The sequence below is a fragment of the Danio aesculapii genome, chromosome 22 (genome assembly GCF_903798145.1).
Source record: "Danio aesculapii chromosome 22, fDanAes4.1, whole genome shotgun sequence".
In the NCBI taxonomy this organism is placed as follows: domain Eukaryota; kingdom Metazoa; phylum Chordata; class Actinopteri; order Cypriniformes; family Danionidae; genus Danio; species Danio aesculapii.
Genome location: NC_079456.1, coordinates 37814366 through 37839365, shown reverse-complemented (window position 1 = coordinate 37839365; position 25000 = coordinate 37814366). Strand labels below are relative to the sequence as shown.

General features: G+C 37.4%; 1 protein-coding gene across 2 annotated transcripts in view; it reads right to left on the bottom strand.

The window, feature by feature from the left end:
• The window catches only part of LOC130215510 (metabotropic glutamate receptor 7), a 288980-nt gene that overhangs the window by 60005 nt on the left and 203975 nt on the right, over positions 1 to 25000 (bottom strand). For both annotated transcript variants that reach the window (XM_056447333.1, XM_056447332.1), the window contains exon 7: positions 23501 to 23640. In XM_056447333.1, the coding sequence (XP_056303308.1) occupies positions 23501 to 23640 (140 nt within the window). The remainder of the gene's footprint in view (positions 1 to 23500; positions 23641 to 25000) is intronic.

The following is a 25000-nucleotide window of genomic DNA, read 5'->3' as shown; positions in this document are numbered from 1 at the left end:
GAGGAAACCCATGCCAACACGGGGAGAACATGCAAACTTCACACAGAACTGCCAACTGAAGCAGCTGTGTAGGTGTTGCTGTGTAGGAATGTTGTCAAAACATTTTCTGTTAACAAGGATCCATGAAAAATAGTAAAATGCTGTATTACTCATGTCAGGCCAGTAGATGGCGATGCCACTTTGTAAAGAAACACTACGTGCGAAACAAACAAACAAACAAACAAACAAACAAACAAACAAACAAACAAACAAACAAAATTATTTTAGTCCATTGTTGTTTTGATTGTCAAGTACTCACTCCTGACAGAACAATGAACAACATATACGAGGACTTAATGAAATCGTTTATTTTGTAGTTACGCTATTGTGATGAAATCGTAATTTATAGCAGTATCGTTTCTAAAATCTTGCCATTTTCAGGCCCCTAATTTGCCATTATCTGGGTTTCCATCACCTTGTGTTAATGCGAATTGAGTGATGGAAACGTCAAATTTCAAACCCGTTAACATTTTAAAACCTTTTACACTCACTTGACGTGGTTTTGGACTTGTGTGAAAAATGACAAAGTAGGGTAATAAAAAAAGTCAATCTAAAACTACTTTTAAATGAACCAACAATGAATGTCCAACACACCCCTACTGAAAAAAACAACCCAAACCAACCTAGGCTGGTTGGCTGGTTTTAGCTGGTCAACCAGCCTGGTTTTAGAGGGGTTTGGGCCACTTCCAGGCTGGTTTTCAGCCATTTCCAGCCTGGTCTTATCTGGTCAGGCAGGGAGATGACCAGGTAAAAGCAGCTTGACCAGCCTAGCCAGGCTACGAGCCCGGCCAAAACCAGCTATGTCCAGCTTAAACCAGACTAGTCAAGCTGGTTTTAGCTGGTTTTAACTGGTCATTTTTCAGCCTGACCAGCTAAGACCAGGCTGGAAATGGCTGGAAACCAGCCTGGAAATGGTCAAAACCCCTCTAAAACCAGCTAAAACCAGCCTAGACTGGTTTAAGCTTTTTTTTTTTTTAAGTAGGGACAGCTGAAAAATGTTGAGGTAGCAGAGAGTAGCTGTAGCATTACCACGTGTCGTAGCATTAGCAATAAGACTACCTAAAAATAAACAAAAAAGTACATTTGAAACTACTTTTAAAGTAACCCACTGAATGTGCCTCTCAAAAGTCTACATCTGGAAAACGTTGAGCCATAAAGTTAGCAGGAAGCATTAGCAAGTATAAAACTTACTTTTTTTTTGCTTACTTTTAATTAATCTGAAACTACTTTTAATATAATCAACTTTCAATGTGCAACATAAAAACAATGTGCAACAAAACAGTCTACAGCTGGAAAACGGAGCCATCAAGCTAGCAGGAAAGCGTGGTAGCATTTCAAACAATCACTTTTGGTAGCATTAGCAAGAATAAGACTAACTAAATGTAAACTAAAAAATATAATCTGAAACTACTTTTAAATTAACCAACTTTAAATGTGCAACTAATAAGTCTACAGCTGGAAAACGTTTATCTATTAAGCTAGAGGGAAGGAGTAGTAGCATTTCAAATAGCCATGTATCTTAGCATTAGCAAGTATAAGGCTGACTATAAATAAACTAAATAAGTAAATCTGAAGCTACATTCAAAGCTACACTTTGAATGTGCAACCAAAGAAGTGCACAGCTGAAAAAAAAAAAAACAAAAAAAAAAAAACCTTGAGCCATCAAGATAGCAGGCAGGAGTAGCATTTCAAATACCCATGTATCTTAGCATTAGCAAGTGTAAGACTTACTTTTTTAGCTTACTTTTAATTAATCTGTAACTACTTTTAAAATTACACACTTTGAATGTGCAACCAAAGAAGTCCACAGCTGAAAAAAACGTTGAGCCATCAAGCTAGTAGGCAGGAGTAGTAGCATTTCAAATAACCACGAATTGTAGCATTAGCAAGTGTAAGTCTTAGGCTGCGTCCAAAATCACTTACTATTCAGTAGGTACTGCATTTGAATTTAAATGTACCACTCGGTCGTTAGAAAAGTACGTTCTATTCTATACAGTATGAATGTGAGTAGTATGAATGGAACTCGGATGTACTACATCCGCCATTTTGTCATGATCACGTGACCTACCCGAGTCGCTTCACTCTCATTCATGAATTCTCTCACAGGGCATCATAGGATAGCATAGCGCGGCTCGAATGCGGAAATCTCGTCGGAAGTCATCCGGGTACTTCTTGCATACTTTTTTTTTAATTCTTTAAATCTTTTAATTCTGTTTTTGTTTTAACTACTCAGCTCGCATACTGTTTTTGGCGTACTATAGTAGGGAAGTATGCGATTTTGGATGCAGCCTTACTTTTTTGAGCTCATCTAATAATACTTTTAAAATGGCCAACTTTGAATGTGCAACAAAAGACGTACATAGCTAAAAGACGCTGAGCCATCAAGCTAGCAGGCAGGAGTAGTAGCATTTCAAATAATCACGAATCATAACATTAGCATTACCATTTACTTTTAGTTACTCTGAAACTGTTTAAAAAACCATCTTTGAATGTGCAACAAAAAGTCCACAGCTGAAGAAAATGTTGAGACATCAAGCTAGCAAGCTAGCAGGGAGGGTCGGTTGCTGTAACATTATCATTAAAGCTGTTTTCCAGTCAAACAAACCAACTCAAAGCGGAACCAGGAATACATTACAACTCTCAGCCGGAGCTTCCAAGCACTTTTCAAACCTGAACTTCCAGTGACAACCAGTAATTTCTTTTCCCCGCTAGCTTGAGTTCTTTAATCTGGGCCTTCTTTCTTTGTTCAAGACAAAAAAAGCCCAAAAACAAAGTTACAAGTGAACCAGCCGAGTCTTGATTTGCAGAGCTACAGTTCTATTTAAAGAGCAATCTCTACCTCCAGGCCAATCACATCCAGTATCATCTGCTATCACTGCTAGCAGTCGAGCGAACACTGCTCTGGTGGCTAGCGAGCAGTCATGAAGGAAAGCCATTCGGGGTCATTGGGAAATTGTCGAGTGAGAGATTGAGAAACTCGGCCTAACTACAGCAGTGCTGACACCGGTACAACAGAAGTCAATTACATGTCCCTCAGCGACAGATTGCCTTCACTTTTTCCCAGTGCAAACACCACAGGTTTCTGGATTTAACTGATTAGCTGTCTGCGCTACACATTTCCAATGTAAACCACTTAGAAAGTACACGGGATGATGAGAAAACATGCTAAGTTTTAGATTGACCACACTTTTGACCATGAAACAATTTAGTTTGATGATTACTGTAGCCAGTGCTTGATTTGTAAATTGCGAGGTCCCAGAACAGATCAGGGTAACGGATCCGGCATGTTCCCAGAGGGAGAAGAGTGAGACAGTCCTCGCTGCAGCTTGATGACATAGTTGACCAGGTCTGCTACATAATTGACGATCACCTACACCTCCCCCTACCCTAAACCCAACCATCACAGTAGCATGGGCGTTACCTTGGTGGGCGGTAGTTGACGATCACCTACACCTCCCCCTACCGTAAACCCAACCGTCATAGTAGCATGGGCGTTACTTTGGTGGGCGGTAGTTGACGATCACCTACACCTCCCCCTACCCTAAACCCAACCGTCACAGTAGCATGGGCGTTACCTTGGTGGGCGGTAGTTGACGATCACCTACACCTCCCCCTACCGTAAACCCAACCGTCACAGTAGCATGGGCGTTACCTTAGTGGGCGGTAGTTGACGATCACCTACACCTCCCCCTACCCTAACTCAACTGTCACAGTAGCATGGGCGTTACCTTAGTGGGCGGTAGTTGATGGTCGCCTATACCTCCCCCTACCCTAAACCCAACCGTCACAGTAGCATGGGCGTTACCTTGGTGGGCGGTAGTTGATGGTCGCCTATACCTCCCCCTACCCTAAACCCAACCATCACAATAGCATGGGCGTTACCTTAGTGGGCGGTAGTTGATGGTCGCCTATACCTCCCCTACCCTAAACCCAACCGTCACAGTAGCATGGGCGTTACCTTAGTGGGCGGTAGTTGATGGTCGCCTACACCTCCCCTACCCTAAACCCAACCGTCACAATAGCATGGGCGTTACCTTAGTGGGCGGTAGTTGATGGTCGCCTATACCTCCCCCTACCCTAAACCCAACCATCACAGTAGCATGGGCGTTACCTTAGTGGGCGGTAGTTGATGGTCGGCCTATACCTCCCCTACCCTAAACCCAACCATCACAATAGCATGGGCGTTACCTTAGTGGGCGGTAGTTGATGGTCGCCTATACCTCCCCCTACCCTAAACCCAACCGTCACAGTAGCATGGGCGTTACCTTGGTGGGCGGTAGTTGATGGTCGCCTATACCTCCCCCTACCCTAAACCCAACCATCACAATAGCATGGGCGTTACCTTAGTGGGCGGTAGTTGATGGTCGCCTATACCTCCCCTACCCTAAACCCAACCATCACAGTAGCATGGGCGTTACCTTAGTGGGCGGTAGTTGATGGTCGCCTACACCTCCCCCTACCCTAAACTCAACCATCACAGTAGCATGGGCGTTACCTTAGTGGGCGGTAGTTGAGGGTCGCCTACACCTCCCCCTACCCTAAACTCAACCGTCACAGTAGCATGGTTTATTTTAATTAATATAATAAGAGATTGCCATTCAGCACTCTAAATATGACTGTGAATCAAACAGCTGTCTTTATTTCAGTGCTTTTATTAAAGAGATGTTTCACTCAGAAATGAAAACATTCTGTCATCATTTACTCAGCCTGAAGACATGGAGTTTATGAGAGACGTACAGTAGCTGCGCTCCATTCATGAATAAACTGTTTCCGAGTCCCAGTTCACAAAAGCGATCTGAATAATTCATTGAAGAATCTGGCTGATCCTGTTCTCCACTTTGACTCTTGTCACAGCAGTTTATCGCAGACTGAGGCGTATTATCGGTTCCTAATGAATTATGAAATTTCAGTCTTCCTCCTCCCCTGCAGCTATGAAATGTGAGAATGTGAACCACAGAGTCATGTTTATAGTGTCATACTTGTGTGATACTTTGTCCCACTTTTATTTACCTGTTGGACAGTATTGTAACATCTGAATGGTTCAATTTTACAGTACTTTATATAAAAATGATCAAATGTTATGTAGGTTATGCATATTATTACAGTATTTGCATTCCTTGTTCAACGTTACATGTTTTTTTCCCCTTTTGGCAAATATTGTCTGTCATATATATATACACACTACCTCCCAGTTGTAAGAGCAGCAAATAATACCTTTACTTCTAGTTGATCATTTGGAAAAGTGGCAGAAGGTGGATTTTTCAGATGAACTGCATCCCAATCATCACCAACACTGCAGAAGACTTAAAGGAACCAGCATGAAGCCAACATTCTGACAGAAATCAGTCAAGTTTGGTGAAGGAGAAATCATGGTTTGGGGTTACATTCAGTATGGGGGCGTGCGAGAGATCTGCAGAGTGGATGATCAACATCAACAGCCTGAGGTATCAAGACATTTGTGCTGCCCATTACATTACAAACCACAGGAGAGGGACAATTTATATATAAAATAATCAAGAGTCAAAAAGTTAAGACACTAAAGTAAATACAGACTTTTGTAGACATCTGACAGAAATAGTGTGTGAAATGGTGTCCACACATACACAGCTATTTATTTTCTCTATTTTCTATAAAACACAGACCCTGACACTTGAAAATCCTCACCCTGACAAGAGTTTTTAAACATGTGGTCCTTTTGTGCAGTGGTTCTCAAACTTTTAAACCCGCGACTCCCATTGTAAGATGGTCAAGAACTCGCGACCCCCCACTACCAAAGCATATACAAACAATAAAAATAGCTTTTTTTAAGCTGTTCACAATATTTTAACTGTATTTACTATACATTACAGGGCTCGAAATTAACATTTTGCTTGGTAACACTGGTGCTTCTAACTTTAAAAATGTAGGCGCACCAGCCAAAATTTAGTGGCTCCCACCAATTATCGCACTGTTACTACAAGTTTTATAAACAGATTTATTGCATTTCAAACCAACAATAATCAAAACTAACAAGCAAAAAATATATATGCATGAGTGAGGAAAAAATGTCTCAATGAAATCCCGTTATCACAAGAAAATAATTTTTATAGCACAATTGAGTGACCAAAAGATACACGGACGGATATCCCAAAAGATATCCCACAGACTTTACAGTGAATGCTAGTTATTTTCATAGCAGACTTGAAGCCAATGGAAGTCTTATCCACTCTTCAATAAGTATAGCTGGTGGATTAACATTCACCACATGATCAGTAATCAGATGTGCCAATATTTGTAGCTTTAGGTGTTTCTAAGACAAAATCTGTCAGTGTTGTTTTCATTCTCTCGTCTTCAGCGCTTTACATTTTCGCGGTTGTAGCTCCTGTCATCTGAAGACAGGAGGCGTTGACTGAGTGATTGACAGCTGATTTTAACCAATCATTCGTGTTCAGTTCTTAGAGCAGTGGGTCAATAAGAAGAGCGCGAAGGCGGGGGCAAGAGTTGAAGGCTTTGTTTACTGCGGCAAGTTGACATGACAACAGTTTTAAACTGTTTAAGCTGCATTTCAAGTGTAAAGATGCATTCTGCCTGAATGTGTCCTAAATACTTTATGAATCAGTAATATCTTTTAAAAATCTGAAATTATTAGCTTTCACTTGTAATACTGAAAAATATTTATTATAATCACTGAAAAATTACACATTTTTAAATCACTCTCTCGACCCCTTGAAATTATGCTGCGACCCCCGCAGGGGTCGCGACCCCCAGTTTGAGAACCACTGCTTTTGTGGACAGCAGGGCTTACAGTTTTGACTGAATTTGGTTGTAGTTTTGTGCTTTTCTTTAGTAGTTCTGCTTTTTAACAGCAGGAGTTCATAAATCTCAGTTCAATCAGCACTTGAACTCTGCTCCAGTGTTATTTTAACTCTTTGTAGCAGTGGGACCAGTGGGACATCTTAATTTTACTAGGATTTTGCTGTGTATCAATTTGTGTACCAAAAAACGTGTACTTTAAAGTAAAGATATCAGTTAAATGGCTTATAAAGTTATGTTTAGATGGGGTATTATAAAAGCAGAAATCCTTAAACAAGACCAATAACCTTGATTTATTAACTTATTAACACATTATTCCCTAATTACCCATGATTTATGTACTTACAAGGTATTTGCCCACTGGTAACTATGGTTGCCACTTGTACATTTGACAAAGTACATACACACACACACACACACACACACACACAAAAACTATAGATTTCTTCAAAGATTTGTTTTATTCGGATGCATCTAGAAACCATCATGATTATGTTGAGAAACATTTGTGAACAAAAAAAATAAATAAAAATTTTTAGTATTATGAAATTGTCTTTATTTAGGAGGGTTTGCATCCATTTTGCATCCTGAACTTATTGGTAGGAAGTTGAAGGCCTCGTGTGACGTGTATTTAGTTGTTTGCTAGCATGTCGTTGAGAATCTAAACATGGATAACATGTAGAAAATTACTTGTAAAAGATAAATTACTTATAAAAGGGTGTCTTAAATGGGAAATATTGAAAAAAATTACATTTCACTGGTGGGTTAAGATATGAATAATTAAATAAAAAAACATATGGCATTAAAACATATTAAGATACAGTATTTCTACATTGACAAACATATCCAAAACCCGCTCAGTCAAAAATCTCCTCAAAATGAAGCCACTAGCAGCACTTTCAGTAAACTCCCAACACTCTGCAGATCTACAGGGAAACAAGGCTTTGTGTGACCTTCAAAACTGCTTGGTTTTGTCCCATAGCTGCTGTTCTCTTCTCCAATGCAGTCTTTTTTGTCATGCTTGGTCAGGTCGCTCAGTTCATGCCCCGCGTGCCGAAAAGCCAAGGCCGAAGCGTAGTTTATTTAGCCATGCAGAGAGAGAGGTGAAGAAGAGCCTCCTCTTATCAGACATGGCCAGGCCTTTGCTACTCCAGCCTGCATTTAAATTGTGTGTCAAGCTCAATTGTCAATAAATCATGTAGGTGGACAGGCCCGAGTCATAGATGAGGATACGACTTAAATAACGCCAGCCTGAGGGAGAAAGCAGGACCTGCTGTTCGCCTGCCAAAACAGACAGGTAAATAAAAATAATATTGAGGTAATGTGTGAATGACATGCATCCGCCGCCCAAAGGGAGGATATAAATCATGTAACCTTGACCGAAGAATGCAAATATTGTGCATAACCTCACATACAATGCACTTGCCGATGGCTACGCAGTGAGATGGAATGTGTTTGCATCATATTAGGCTAAATTTGTAACATTAGCTGAGGAAAAGTTGAGCAGCTCTTGTCTCGTGTTCGTGTAAATATTTAAAATCTCGAATTGCACATTGGATTTTTCTTCTCATGACTGTAAGATAGAAAATATTTTCTTTCTTAAAGTCTGTGTGAAATCAAAATGTACGATGTTTATTTTGATGGAGCACATTGTTGTTCTTTGGGTGTATAATTAATCAAATTAAATCCACCTCAAAAAAAAATGTTTAAGTAATCTTCGATCAAATCCTGACCGTTTACTTCTGCATTTGGAGAGGTGGTCAATGATGTGCAAACAGAAAGCCCCGCAACCTACTTAATATTAAGCCTCGGGTGGAAGAATATCAACACACATGAACAGCCAGAGCCTTATCAAACACAAGGCATCACATCATAAGGCGCAAGGCATGTTTGGCAAGATTTGTTGCTATTTTCAAGTGCAACTGTAATTTTCTTGTTTTGCACCTCGTTGTTTAAATGGCAAATCTATTTGCGCCACTTTTGAGACACATGGTTTAATTGGGGGTGTCAAATTCAGTTCTGGGAGGGCCGCAGCTCTGCACAGTTTAATTCCAACCCGCTTCAACAGACTTACCTATAGGTTTCAAATAGGAAGGACTTAGGAATTAGTTTTAGGATGGGTGTGTTTAATTAGGGTTGGAACTTAACTGTGCAGAGCTGCGGCCCCCCCAGGAACTGAGTTTGACACCTGTGATTTTGAGGAAGCATGAACATATAAAATAAATGAGGGACCTAGAACAGAACACTCAGGGACACCATGGCAGAATTGTCCGATATTAGATTTGTTACGCAGCACGGTGGCACAGTCAGTAGCACGATCGCCTCACAGCAAGAAGGATGCTGGTTCGAGTCTCGGCTAGGTCCAACCCAGGCTCATTCTGAAAACGTAGTCCCGAGGACGTTTCTGGAGACCGCGAATTATGTAGCCGGAGGTACGTATGGCTGCATTTCATTTTGTAAGCGAACGCTGCGGGGCGGTGTGACGCCGTTCCTTTTAGCGCTTGCCGGCTGACCGCTTACCGTGTGGAGGGCTTTCCCGCCGCAACCAGTTTGTCTGGTTAGCTCGTCCTGTACGTCGGCGGACTTGAGGCGCAGAGAGGAGCTGACCACCACGACGACGAGTGGGTTCGAGTCCGGGAAGAGCGGTTCCAGAAATCAGGTAAGACTAAAACAGAATCCAAGAAATAAAGTGAAGAGGTTCATAACAGGGTGAGAATGTGGTAAAATCCGAAAACGTGGTAAAAAAAATAAATAAAAAAATCAGACGAGGGCTTTTCTTTTTCCGGACGGCTTTTATAAAGTGTTGGTTGGGTTTAGGGCGGGTGGGTCAATTGGTAAAATTGGTTGGGTTCAGGGAAGGAGGAGGGTCGCCAGTCGCCCAGTCAATCATTCAGCCAGTCGGACAGACAGACGTTTGTTCGACAGCGGCCTCTGGTGGGTTTACGCGAGAAGATATCTGAGAAGCCAAAAATACGTACCTCCCGGGACATATTTCGCGGTCTCCAGAAACGTCCTCGGGACTACGTTTTCAGAATAAGCCTGGGTTGGCTAGGTCAGTCTGCGTTTCTGTGTGGAGTTTGCATGTTCTCCCCATGTTGGCGTAGGTTTCCTCCGGGTGCTCCGGTTTCCCCCACAAGTACAAAAATGTGTGGTGAATTGGATAGGCTAAATTGTCCGTAGTGTAGATTTGGTACCCAAGAAAATAAACTGAGAGAAATCAGAAAAAATAGCCACCATATTGCAAAAACATACACATATTTCAGTTAATTTCCTAAGGTGCTAAGAGGATATTTAATTGTATTGCTATTCAATATGGCTCACTTCCAAATATATAGGATTTCAGTTTCAGATACAGTATCAGCCACAAATCCCTACACAGTGTGGTTAATGACATCGAAATATGTGCTTCAGAGATAAAAGTAGCAACCCGAAACGTTCATTAAACCATTACAGACTGTCTGTTTGCTCTGTATAATCAGCGAATCCATTCATCTCATGCAATCTCACTGTCAGAAATCTCACAGAGTCAAAGAATTCTCCAAAACATGCCATCCAGATACAGTGTGTGGCACAACACACACACACACACACACACACACACACACACATTAGAGGTTTCAGAGTGTTTCCACGAGTTGCCAAGTCTCTCTAGTTGCTTAGAAACCAAGAATTAAAGCTCTGGCTCTGGCTTTCTTTCTCTTAGCCCACACTCAGACACACCGCATGCAGAAATGCGTCCACTGCGGCACATTTGTGCTCCAGCTTTTCAACTTTTGACTGTTGATACTGGTTCATTTGGGGATTCTCTGTTTACTTGCATTGTTAGCGCTGCGCTAATGTTAAACGCATGCGGGGGGAAGGGCAAGAATGATCAGCTTGAGATCTGTAAAGCAATTTCTTCAAGGCACAGTTCATCATTTGGTCGTTGGGGGCCACCGTATTCGTTCCTGTTGCTCGTAATTAAGCACAGCGTGGTGATGCTAATGAGATTAGCAGCCCTGTTGCTATGGATACCGGACAAGAAGTGACTCTTTAGCCTTTGGTGCGGTTGATTTCTTCAGTTCCTCATCAGCTCTTCTCCCCCTCAACATAACGAGAGAGAGAGAGAGAGCGATAAACAAATGCAGATTCGTGCGAGTGTGTTTTTGGTGGTGTTGACAATGCTAATTCTGTTAGCCTGACTGCGTTAATGAGAGTCGTGACAATACTCAATTTAGAAACATCCACCGTGGATGTGGTAGTACACTTTTATAACAATTTATTACAGTTACAATTTATCGACGTCATGTGGTGTAGTCATTAAATTATATAGGCTGTGCAGGGGGGGGGAAATAAGTGTTGAACACGTCATGTTTGTTTCTGGGAATAATATTTCTAAAGGAGCTGTTGACATGGAGTTGAAGCAGATTTTGGTAAAAACCCAAATGATACAAAGATAAAAATAAGACAAAACAAGAAATCTGAACATTAGTTATGTATAATAAGAATGGAATGACACAAGGAGAAAGCACTGAACTACTGAAATGTGTTTAATACTTTATATAAAAGGCTTATTTTGGTGATGGCAGCTTAAAGAAGACTCTCATATGGAGAATGAAGTCTCATGCATTGCTCAGGTGTGAGTTTCTCACAGACTTCAACAGAGTGTCAAAATCTTGATGCTTCCCTGGGTCTCGTCTATCAAATCTGACCTTTATTTTGTATTTTCTATTGGATTCAGGTCAGATGATTGGCTAGGCCATTCTACAGCTTGATTTTCTTTCTCTGAAAGCATCTGAGAGTCTCCTAGGCTGTGTTATGGATCATTGTCTTGCTGAAATGTCCACCCTGGTTTCATCTTCATCCTCCTGCTAATGTAGATGCTGGACTGAAGCAGCTGATGTTCATTTAAACTGAGGAAGGGCAGTGGCTTGCTGAAGAACTACTGAGAGATTTCAGCTGCTGTCTGGGCTTTCCATGTCTTTCTACACCTCCCTTTTTTCATGTGTTCAGTACTTTTTCTTTGTGTCATTTCATTTTGTTACACATAACTTCATTCATGAATGAATTAGTTTTGTTTTCTTTGCATATGTGGATTTCTTTAGTTGCTACATCTGGTGAAAATTTCAAGTCAACAGCACCTTCAGAAATAAGTTTTCTGAGAAAAAAACACGTGTTCAATGCTTATTTCCTTCACTTTTTATAATATTTTTTTTAATTAAAACAAGTTTTAATTCTTCCTGCATAACAAAACAAGAGAGAGAGAGAGAGAGAGAGAGCATTGAATAGATGCAAATTTGTTCAATATTCATTCGTTCATTTTCTTTTCGGCTTAGTCCCTTTATTAATCTGGGGTCGCCACAACGGAATGAACCACCAACTATAATCTAATAAGTCGCAATAAGCTAATAAGTCACTTAAATAACATAAATATACTCATGCAGAACTGTCTGAATGTACGTAACTGATGAAAACCTTATGGAATGATTTGATCATTCTAAAAATGTCAAGTGGTGCGACCATAAGGATGTTAATCAAAATTCCAAGTGGTGTCGCCATCAAATAATAAACATGTGCTAGATTTAAATATTATTTGTAAAGGTGGTATTTTTTTATTATTTTTTTGTATTTTATTAATTGTTCAGTAAATATACAGTAAAGTCAGAATTATTAGCCCCCCCTTTGATTTTTTTTTTCTTTTTTAATATTTCCCAAATGATGTTGAACAGATTCAGGAAATGTTCACAGTATGTCTGATAATATTTTTTCTTCTGGAGAAAGTTTTATTTGTTTTATTTCGGCTAGAATAAAAGCAGTTTTAAATTTTTTAAACTCCATTTTAAGGTCAAAAGTATTCACCCCTGTAAGCTATATATTTTTGATAGTCCACAGAACAAGCCATCGTTATACAATAACTTGCCTAATTCCCCTAACCCCCCTAATTAACCTAGTTTAAGCCTTTAAATGTCACTTTAAGCTGTATAGAAGTGTCTTGAAGAATATCTAGTCTAATATTATGTGCTGTCATCATGGCAAAGAGAAAATAACTCAGAAGTAAATATATATATATATATATATATATATATATATATATATATAATTTTAACGAACCGATTCTTCATGGGTCATGTGGCGTTAACATTAAATAATTAGAGAATATTACATTAGAAAAGGTAAATTTTGTAAGGTGGAATGTACATTTTTTTAATTAATTAACATTAATTTATTACTCAATGTCATGTGATGTAGCCAGCAAATTATAATCATTATTTGAATATTTATTAAGTAATTACTTACTAAAAATGTTCATTTTAAAACATTTTATTTAATACATTACTTTACAAAAGCATTTTGCTAGCTTTGAAATATGAATATTACCTTTATAATATTTTTAATGGGATGTTTCACTTTAGTAAATGAATCATAAGATACCAGATGAGCTCACACTGTTCTTCATCATCTCTCTTCCTTCACGATAAATGCGTACAGACTTACTGTCGACAATGCTAATGACATTAGCCCTCCCTTGCTAATAAGAGGCGTAGCGGCCCTCCATTTGCTTTCATTATGAATGCATAAACCGTCCGCAGCAGTATCTTTCTGCATCTCTTCACAGTGTCTTCTCCACACATGGGATATGACAGCCCTCGTCGCTCCAGTGTTTGCTGCGCTAATTGACTAGCGTGGATGAAGAGCCTCTTTTAGCGGGTCTCTCAGCATTAGCGCAACACTGTGTGATTGAAGAGGCGTGACTATGGAAATATGTGATAATATGTTCATGAATTTAGCATGTTCTGCCGCGTAATGGGCGCAGGCTTAATGGATGGTGGTTAGGAAACAGGAATTAGCATGTTTCGTTCATTCCGGGCTCCTGCTGCTTTGGTTTCGTGTGCTGCAGGCTGTGTTTTGAAGTGATAGACGCTCACTGGCGTCTCGCTGAGGGGCTGGAGTTGTTGTTTGACACTGAAACTCATTTAACAGGCTGATTTTTTATTCAAGACAAAGTTTCAGAACATACTCTGACAGAAGCAAATGGAAAACATCTTGCTTTTTAAAGCATGCTAATAAGGCATGTGGCGTGTTTGTTTTGTATTTGAGGCATTTAAAAAAAAACACTTAATATTTTAATGTCTTTTTATCTTATTAAATAACTTAAGTTACTTTTTAAAAATCGCAATTTTAAATATTGTTTAAAAACGTATCTGTTTAATCCAGCCTGATCTCAAGAGGAAACACAACTATTTTACGCCTTGTCAGTTTAGTGGCTAATTCATATGAATTCGAGTTCAGTCGTACAAAAATGTACGACTTTAAAATGGAGGCGTGGCACCAAACCCCGCCCCTAAACTCAACCGTCATTGGGGATGATCGTCACCTTCTATCTACGTTCTGAATGATTTTGAAATATTGAGCTTCAACGTTTTCGCATTCCATATAGCAAACAGTATGTGTGTAACATTTGTTTTTTTTAAATAAAGTCTTAAAATGGTCGCCGCCAGTGGTGTAGTGGTTAGTGCATCGACACATGCACCCACGGCGACCCGAGTTCGATTCCCGCCTCTTTGTCCTATGCCGATCCTTCTGCTCCCTATGCTTTCCTGTCAATCTTCTACTGATCTGTACATTAAAAAGATGAAAACCCTGAAAAAATTATACTTAAACAAAAGTCTAACAATGTAAACAACTTATAAAAAAACATCCCATAATGTAAATAAGTTGTCGTTTAATAAGAATATGTCAATAACTCAATTTTGACAAAAATGTCAATTACAACCTTATAATTCTCAGGTGATGAAATTGTATTAATTGTACTAAATTGTATGAATATTATTAGTTGTCGCCTATCCAAGTGTTAGGAACAAGAAATAATAACTTCTAGTTGATCATTTGGTGTCAGAAGTGACTTATATGAAAGGTAAAGGCCTCTAGATTACGCTTATTTGAGCACAATAAAATCTGATCATGTCTTGATGTTGACTGATTTGATTAGGACAGTAAGGTCTGACTCTGCTTAGACTAAAGTCTGCTCACTGAACCTTCAATAATGTCCAGTATAGAATATGTGCTCATGCTGCAGTGGAAACAGAATGAATATTGTGTCTGACTCCATCATGAGCTTGGAGGACTGCATCCATACATCTCTGCAATGACTCAAATAGATTAATAAAGTCATCTGGAATGGCGAAAAAAAGCCTTCTTGCAGGACTCCCAGAGTTCATCAAGAGTCTTTGTGTTCATCTTCAACACCTCCTCCTTCATCTTACCCCAGACGTGCTCAATAATGTTCATGTCTGGTGACTGGGCTGGCCAATCCTGGAGCAGCTTGACCTTCTCTGCTTTCAGGAGCTTTGATGTGGAGGCTGAAGTATGAGAAGAAGCGCTATCCTGCTGGAGAATTGTCCCTCTCCTGTGGTTTGTAATGTAATGGGCAGCACAAATGTCTTGATACCTCAGGCTGTTGATGTTGATCATCCACTCTGCAGATCTCTTGCACGCCCACATACTGAATGTAACCCCAAACCATGATTTCTATGACTGATTTCTGTGAGAATCTTGGTCCATGCTGGTTCCAGTAGGTCTTCTGCAGTATTTGTGATGATTTGGATGCAGATCAACAGATGATTCATGGGAAAAACCCACCTTCTGACACTTTTACACATGATCAACTAGAAGTCAAGTTAATATTTGTTGCTCTTACAACTGAGATCACTAACAAACTTTTGTCAGGTAGTGTAAAGTAAAACAATATACAAAATAAATAACTTTTAAACATAAAAATGCATCAAAATTGTATCAAAAGTCAAAATATAATCACCCTAAAGTTTCATGTGGTGCAACAATCCAGTTATACGAGATTAAATATTTGACATTACTGTTTAAAACTGCTAAATCTTATAATAGACCATAAGTATGTTATCTGCGATAAAATACTTTCAGTAAACACCTACATGTATTTGCTAGGTAGCCATTTTATAAAGACAGCATAAATCAAGCCTTCAGTGTTGCCGTCAGACTCCAAATCTCCCCGTCACTCTTTAATATGTGATAATGACCAGCCGACTCAGATGACATTAACTATTACTCGGCGATGCGATGGCACAAAGATCATCACGGTGACTCAGAGGCCGGTAAAGAGCAGAAATAATCCCTGAAGCGCCAGACATAATGAGATCTCAGTCCATAGGCTCAATTCCCCACGACTAATCAAAGTTTGAAACTCCGGGGAAGTGCATAATTATACCCTGTTGGTATTAGGCAAAGTATCCGATGATAAGCTAATTAAAAACTGAAGAATGGCTGAACGGGTTTGTTTCCAAACAATGCGCCTTTATATGTCACGCTTGATGTTCAATTTGTGTAAATACCTTCCATTAATTTAGCGTGACCTGGAAGTCTGGCGAGCCTTTGTTTGCCATGTTTTCATCCTGGACTCAGTCTTTTGTGACGGAGGCTGGCTGGGAATATACAGCATTCAATTACTCTACAATTGACTTCATGGGGAAACTCAGAGGTGAAATGGTGGCTAGCTTGGTGGTTAGCAATTGTAAAGACGAGGGAGTGAGAAAGAGGGTTTGTTTATGTGACAAATATGGGTTAAACCATTAACTGTCGCCCGCACTTTTTTAACATAGACGTTCTACTTAAATGATAGCCGGTCTTCAACACTTTAATTCATAAATTTAACATTGGTCTCATTTTAAAAGAAGACTGTAGCTAAGTCAGATTGTAGCTAAAGCGAAAAAAAAGTTAAACGAACGTTAAATAAAACAAAAGAACATATTTTACACCCTGTTTTAGCTTAAAATTGACTTAAAAAGCTAAATGCCTGAACAAACTGTACACCAAATTTGAAGTTAATATCTCCAAATTAGCCTTTGGTGCGATTTGGTTTGGCTGCAGTACCAAACATGACCACCGGATGACATTCAGTTTCCATTGGTGACAATGAAAGTACTCCCTCTATGTTTTAAAGAATATTAACTAACAAATTTTTGTTCATACTTTTGATAATATTTGTATAGTAGGCATGCCATTCTAAAGTAGTATGAGTAGTTTGGTGGTATTTGATTTTAATTCAGCCTCTAAATATCATTTAAACACATTTTAAAAATGTACACTTGGATTGCTGTAGCAAAGTATTGATTTACAACTGATGAGTATCCTTGCAGAACATTAACAAATAACTCCTGCAGGAGTCCAGTATAAATGTAATAAAGACAACAACCTCCATGATTCCACACTCAGTCAGTGCATCATCAAAATATGCATTTGTTTGTTGTGAATCCACACCATCTAGTGGCGAAAATTACATACTGTCTCTTCCCACTCCCACTCTTATATAATTTTTTGTAGTAGTGTTTGTATTCGACTCATACATATGATCCATTCCGACTTGAATGCACCAATAAACTCTGAAGTTAGCATAGCATAGCATTAAATAGCATAGCATACCATTAGATAGCATGCTATCTAATGTTTGTGTGCTTCATCTATATTGCTAAATCTCTACATTATCAAGGTAAATATTATTCCTCTATGTGGTCCACTATGCACAGCAAAACCAAAGGTCATGAGTTCGAATCGTGCGGTTAAGGTTATGTTTTTATAGTTCATTATTCTCCCATGGACCTCTCAACCCTATATATTATTAAAGCACATTCTGTTTCTCCTCTTCACGCTCTTCTGGTTGTGCACTGCGCAAGAGGCACCTTTAGTGTTTAGCCAAGTATCGCTGCTTGCAGCTATATTTATAATAATAATAATAATAATAATAATAATAATAATAATAATAATAATAATAATAATGATAATGATAATAATAATAATAATAATAATAATAATAATAATAATAAAAATTATAATAATAATAATAATGAAAATAATAATAATAATATTACTAATGACAATAATAATAATAATAATAATAATAATAATGATGATGATGATGATGATGATGATGATGATGATGATGATGATTGTTATATTATTATTATTATTATTATTATTAAAATTAAAAGTGTGACTTAACTAATTCTATCAGATTCCAAAGGTCAACAAGATCCCTATATACATTTCTGGAGATTGCAAATTATGTAACCAGAGCTACGTATGGCTGCATTTCATCTTTAAAAGGAATGCTACGGGGCGGTATGATCCCGTTTCTTTATTCGTTTACCAGCTGACCGCTCTGTATGGATGGCTTTACCAATTTTGCCAGTATGTCCAATAGCTCGACATGTGCATCTGCGGACTTGTGTTGACCGTGACAACAGGGGCTCAAGTACAGTGAAGAATGGTTCCAGAAAGCAGGTAAGAAAAACAAAAGAAAAATAAAATAAACAAGTAAATAACAGGGTGAGAAAATAGTAAATAGGGTGGCTAAATCTAAAAATGTGATAAAAATCAGGGAATTTTTCTTTTTCTGGATTGCTTGGGGTAGTTGGGTTTAGGGAAGGGGTGGGTGGGTTATCGGTCGGTTGATCAGTCAGTAATTCAGTCAGTCGACAGTGGCCTCAGGTGGATTTACATGATTTACAGTGTACACAGTGGCCTGGAGACATATCTTGCTCTCGCCAGAAATGTATAAGGGGTATATAATCAGAATGAGCCTGGGTTGCCCTTTTCCGACTCATCAAGACACTGGATATATAGGATCCACACTCAAGCCCCGCCCACAGATAAATCACATTGGTCCAAAATTCTCATTCCACAAATATAAACATCAAAAACCAAACATATAGCTGACAGTATAACATTCTGACAAGTTGGTGGACATCACACGAAGGTTAAGTGCAAGAAAAGTCTCCAAGAAGCAAATAAATATGCTTGTTTCTGCATCCACTGACTCATCCGCCACGTCACATCAACAAAATGCCATTAAGAAATAAGTTGTGTGCCAATCTGCAGAAAGTTCACTGACGTAAAGCGTGTGATGCACCGAATCTGTTTCCAGCCAGCTTCCCGTATTAAAAATTCAGAGCTTTTTTCTTTACGAAAATGCAAATCTTAGGCAAATCGAGATTGCGTAACGTCATTAATTATTAATACCTCTGCAGCAAGCAGAAAAGAGACACATTAGAGCTCTTTTCCACAGCTCATACTGATGAATTCAATAATAACCAACCGCCCCACAATTCAGTGGCTTTTCTGGGAATAAATTCAACTCAGGCTTTTATCGCGAGGAAGAGGATAAACCCAACAACCCGCTGTTGTCTCCTGCGAGCTTTCCGATAAGAGTCGGTAGGTGTGCATTCAGTATCAGCATTCCCAGTACAGCTCATTGCAACATGACCTTTCATGGCCGTCTGTGCCCAGAGAGTGGGGAAAAAACATCTCTTGATGCTTTCGGAAACAGTGCCAAAAGCAGGGGATGCTTTCGCCACGAGGAGACACACAGATTCCCTGCAGCCTCGGCCCTGTAGGACTGTTTGCAATATTTTTTTTCCTTTGTTCCTACAGTGCTCTCGTCAGGGAGAGCTGAGGATGAGGCGTAAATGACATTTGCTTTGAGAGCCGTAGGCGTTCCTTCGAGACGACACTTCATGTGTGACTCAGAGGCATTTACAAGCTCCAGTACTCAAGGGGGCGATAGAGTGGCTTTCAAATGTCATAAAATTGGATACAAACATGTAGAAACACATGTAAACAACTACCTTTTATTTAAACGGTTGCAGTTTGTTGTGATAATAGAGTCAACTAAAAATGGAAACACACAATTTAAACATTAAGAATCGTCAGTCCTCAAAGGGGCGCTAGAGTGGCCTTTAAATGGCATTTAACAACATACAAACTTGTAGAAACACGTGTAAACCACTAGATTTTCTTGAAACGGTGTCTGTTTGTTGTGATAAATTGAGAAAATTAAAAATATAACCAAAATTTAAGCATTGAGATTCTCCAGTCCTCAAGGGGGCGCTAGGGTGGCCTTCAAATGTCATAAAACTGAATATTAAAATGTAGAAACGTGTAAACAACTTTTTTTCTTTTAAACAGTTGCAGTTTGTTGTGATAAACTGAGGAAATTAAAAATGGAAGCTCAATTTAAACGTCGAGAATCACCAGTCCTCAGGTGGGCGCTAGAGTGGCCTTCAAATGTCCTAAAACTGAACACGAACATGAAGAAACATGTGTTAACAACTAGGTTTTCTTTAAACAGTTTCTGTGTTTTGGTGATAATAGAGTAAACTAAAAATGGAAAGATACAATTTAAACGTTATGAATCACCAGTCTTTAAGGGGGCGCTAGAGTTGCCTTCAAATGTCATAAATCTGAACGTTAAAATGTAGAAATGCATAAACAGCAAGGTTTTCTTTGAAGCGGTGTCTGTTGTGATAACAGTAAACTAAAAAAAGAAACCCAATTTAAATGTTAAGAATCGCCAGTCCTCAAGGGGTGCTAGAGTAGCCTTTAAATACCCTTTAACTACATACAAACTTGTAGGAACACGTGTAAACCACTAGATTTTAATGAGACTGTGTCTGTTTGTTGTGATGAATTGAGAAAATTAAAAATGGACCCAAAACTTAAGTATTGAGATTCGCCAGTCCTCAAGGGGGCGCTAGAGTGGCTTTCAAATGTCCTAAAACTGAATTTTAAAATGTAGAAACGTGTAAACAACTTTTTTTTTAAACAGTTGCAGTTTGTTGTAATAAACTGAGGAAATTAAAAATGGAAACACAATTTAAACGTCGAGAATCACCAGTCCTCAGGGGGGCGCTAGAGTGGCCTTCAAATGTCCTAAAACTTAATACGAACATGAAGAAACGTGTTAACAACTAGGTTTTCTTTAAACAGTTTCTGTGTTTTGGTGATAATAGAGTAACTAAAAATGGAAAGATACAATTTAAACGTTAGGAATCACCAGTCATTAAGGGGGCGCTAGAGTTGCCTTCAAATGTCATAAACCTGAACGGTAAAATGTAGAAATGCATAAACAGCAAGGTTTTCTTTGAAGCAATGTTGTTTGTTGTGATAACAGTAAACTAAAAAAAGGAAACACAATTTAAATGTTAAGAATCGTCCAGCCTGATCTCACGAGAAAATTTAAGTATTTTACGTTTTGACAGTTTAGTGGCTAATTCGTACGAATTCGTACGAGTTCAGTCGTACGAAATTGTACGATTTTAAAAAGGAGGCGAGGCACCTAACCCCACCCCTAAACCCAACCGTCATTGGCGGATGAGCAAATCGTACTAAAATGTACGAAGTAGATCGTACAAGTTAGCCACTAAATCAAAAAGTTACGAATTGCCGTGAGATTGTGTTGGAATCGTCAGTCCTCAAGGGGTGCTAGAGTGGCCTTCAAATATCATTTAACTAGATACAAACTTGTAGAAACGTGTAAACAACTAGATTTTCTTTAATCAGCTTCTGTTTGTTGTGATTAATTGAGGAAATTAAAAATGAAAGCAACATGTAAACACTAAGAATCACCAGTCCTCAAAGGGGCGCTAAAGTAGCCTTCAAATGTAGCTAGGCTGAATACAAACATGTAGAAACACGTGTAAACAACTAGATTTGCTTCAAACCGTTGCTGTTCATTGTGATAGAAGAGGAAATTGATAATGAACACAAACAATTTATGGACTAACAAGCTATATATATATAAATCACACCTTTTATGCATTAAGAAGCTCAAGTCCTGAAGGGGGCGCTGGAGTGGCCTCCAAATCTCATATAAATGAATGTAAACATGTAGAAACACGTGTAAACAACACATTTGGCAAGGAACTGTGCTCTTACTCAAGGTGCAATGGTATTACTAATCATAGGAACATTTTCAGGTGTTGGGTAATATCTTTGCGCCTGCTGCAGACATGGTACTGCAGCAAAGTTCCTTGTTTATTACGCCAGAATGAAGGTATAGTTCCTATTCATATCAGCCTAGAAAATAGCAACTTTTTTTCTATTTCTGCCAGTCTTAGTACACGATGTAACTACAGAAAGGAAGATCATCAAAACTCCATTTTTATTTGTTTGAGCGAATTGCTAATGGTCTAATCTGATACAATGATCTATGCTAAGCTAAGCTAAACGTGGTTCCTGCAGACTCGAAGATCGTCTGAATGGATTAAAAAATGGTTGAAACTCAACTGTGTAACTCCAGAGGAGTTGTAAAATTAGTCCATTTCCCCCCCAAAATATTCATTGTTCCTTTAAAAGTCCAAACTTTCAGATGACAAAAAGAGTCAAACTCCTCATCTGTGACTCAAGAAGTGAATCAGCAGAGGACTCATTTACACCCTCTCTGTCTCCACTCATGAACCAGCAGAAACAGAAGTCACATGACACGAGGCAAATCCATTTGCAGTGTTATTGAGGACACAGCCTGACAAATATTAAATATGTATGATGGAGAACATATTTTCAGCAACAAATACTAATCTGTAGCTTCATGAAAAAATAAAAGAATAATGTGTAAATCACATGACAACAGTGCATATTATTAAAATAGGAAGACAATTAGTAAATAAATACAATAGAATTAAATAAAAAAATATAAAAATAAAACAAAAAAGTAAAACAAAAGCAAAACTAAAGTCAAATGAAAAACACAAATAAAGCATTAAATACAATTTTATATTATATTTATTTACAAATGTTATATATAATAAACTAAAATAAATTTAATTAAAAAAGTATATCATTTTAAAACAAAAAAGAAAAACAATAGCAAAACAAAAAAGAAATGAAAACACAAATAAAGCATTAAATACAATTTTATATTATATTTAATTACAAATTTTATATATAAAAATAAAATGGAATTAAATTTAATTTAATTAAAAGTAAATAATTTTAAAAATATGAAAAAAGAAAACAATAGCAAAACAAAAATGAAATGAAAAACACAAAGCATTAAAAACAAAGCAATGCAAGCAATTTAATATTATATTTAATTCAAATTACACATATAAAGATAAAATAAACTAAATAAAATAAAGCAAGAAATAACATTTTATATTATATTAATTAATTTTATGTATAAAAATAAATTGATTTAATTAATTAAATTAAAATAAAACTAAATTTATTATTAAACTAAGCTGAATTAAATTACAAAGTAAATATTTTAAAAATATAAAACATAAAAATAAAACTAAAAAGGAAAAACTTACCAAAACAAAAGTAGAAATTAAAAAACACAAATAAAACATTGAAAACATAGCAAAAAATAACATTTTAGATTATATTTATTTTACATTTTTATATAAATAAAATAAAAAAAATAAAATAAAATAAAATTTATATTAATTAAACATATTTTCCGGGACATGCAAGTTTACTATACAATTTTCCCTCTTGAACAAAGTCACAGCTATTGTGGACAAAAAAGGACAAAACAATCACAATAAACCATTCTCTTACAGTAATTCTGGGTATGAAATAAGTAGATTTGAGCTGAACTGTACAGGCAGGAACAGACTGCTGATATTATTAATCTACATATAATAAGCTGTGGTCCCCGAGGCCGTTCTTTCCCATATATATACATAATCTCCAGTTCAGTCTGGGGTGATGATCTTATGAAGCTCTGCAGATAGATCTTTGAATTATCTCATGTTTTACTGCTGCACTTCACTGAAGGAAGATCAGAATTATAATAACATACCAGCCATTATTTTTGTTGAACGTTGGATCCTCTACAAAGTAAGCATCACTGCTGCGTGTGTATCTGCACTTTACTCACGTTCAGCTGGAGACTTTCTGTCCACTGTCCAATAACTTTATATCCAGGAGTGTTGTTGATGTTCATCTGGTACTGGAAGAGATCGTATCGTCCCGGCGCGTCTCCATTGTTATTGAACACCACCATCGTTCCTGCACTCCCTGTGAAACACACCAAACCACACTACACTTAAAAACATTGCATACATGTCAAACATTTAGAAACACGTTCTGTCAAGAAACAAAAGCTTAACGTGCCTCACAAACAACAAGACTCATTTGTTTCACAGAAATACAATAAAAAACTCAAATATAAACACAATGCAAAACAAAAAAATAATTTCTGACATTTTTTGAAAAAGAGAGAGAGAATAGTCTTGACAATAAGATGAAATACAATGAAAAAACTAACAAAAACGAAATAGACAAAAGCCTGACGTGCCTTGCAGAGAATAAGAGAGCATTGTTGAACAAAAATACCAGCAATCAAACACAACAAAACAAAAACTCAATAACAAAGTAAAATAAAAATATAAAACATTGGGGAAAGAATTAAGAAAAAAAACTACAATGAACACAAACAAACAAACAAACAAACAAACAAACAACAAAAAAAGACAAAACTAACAAAAGAGCACAAAGCCAAACAAAAGACAACATAAAACAAAACAAAATGAGACATATCAACAACAAAACAAGACAAAACAGACCAACAAGACACAGAGACAAAGCAAAAACAAAACAAGACAAAACAACCCAACACAAGACAGAACAAAACAAAACAAAAACAAGACAAACGAAACAAAAAACAAAACAAAAAAAACCCAAAAGACAAACAAAACAAAACAAGACAAAACAAAAAGAAAAACAAAACAAGACAAGATAGAACAAAACAAAACAGACCAACAAAAACAAGACAAGACAGACAAGACAACCCCAGACAAGACAGACAGAAAAAACAAAACAACAAGACAAGACAAATTAAACGAAACATAACAAAACAAAAACATGACAAAACGTGACAAAACGTGACATGACGTGACGAGATGTGACGAGACAAACAAAATAAAATAGACCAACAAAAACAAGACAAAACAAGACAATGCAAGACAAACGAAACGTAATATAACGCAACAGAAAATGCAAGACAAGACAACACAAGACAGACAGACAAAACAAGACGAGATGAGATGAGACGAGACTAAACAAAATAATACCAAACAAATTAAATTAAATTAAATTAAATTAAATTAAATTAAATTAAATTAAATTAAATTAAATTAAATTAAATTAAATTAAATTAAATTAAATTAAATTAAATTAAATTAAATTAAAATAAAGTAAAATTAAATTAAATTAAATAAAAAGACAAGACAAGACAAGACAAGACAAGACAAGATGAGATGAGACGAGACTAAACAAAATAATACCAAATAAATTAAATTAAATTAAATTAAATTAAATTAAATTAAATTAAATTAAATTAAATTAAATTAAATTAAATTAAATTAAATTAAATTAA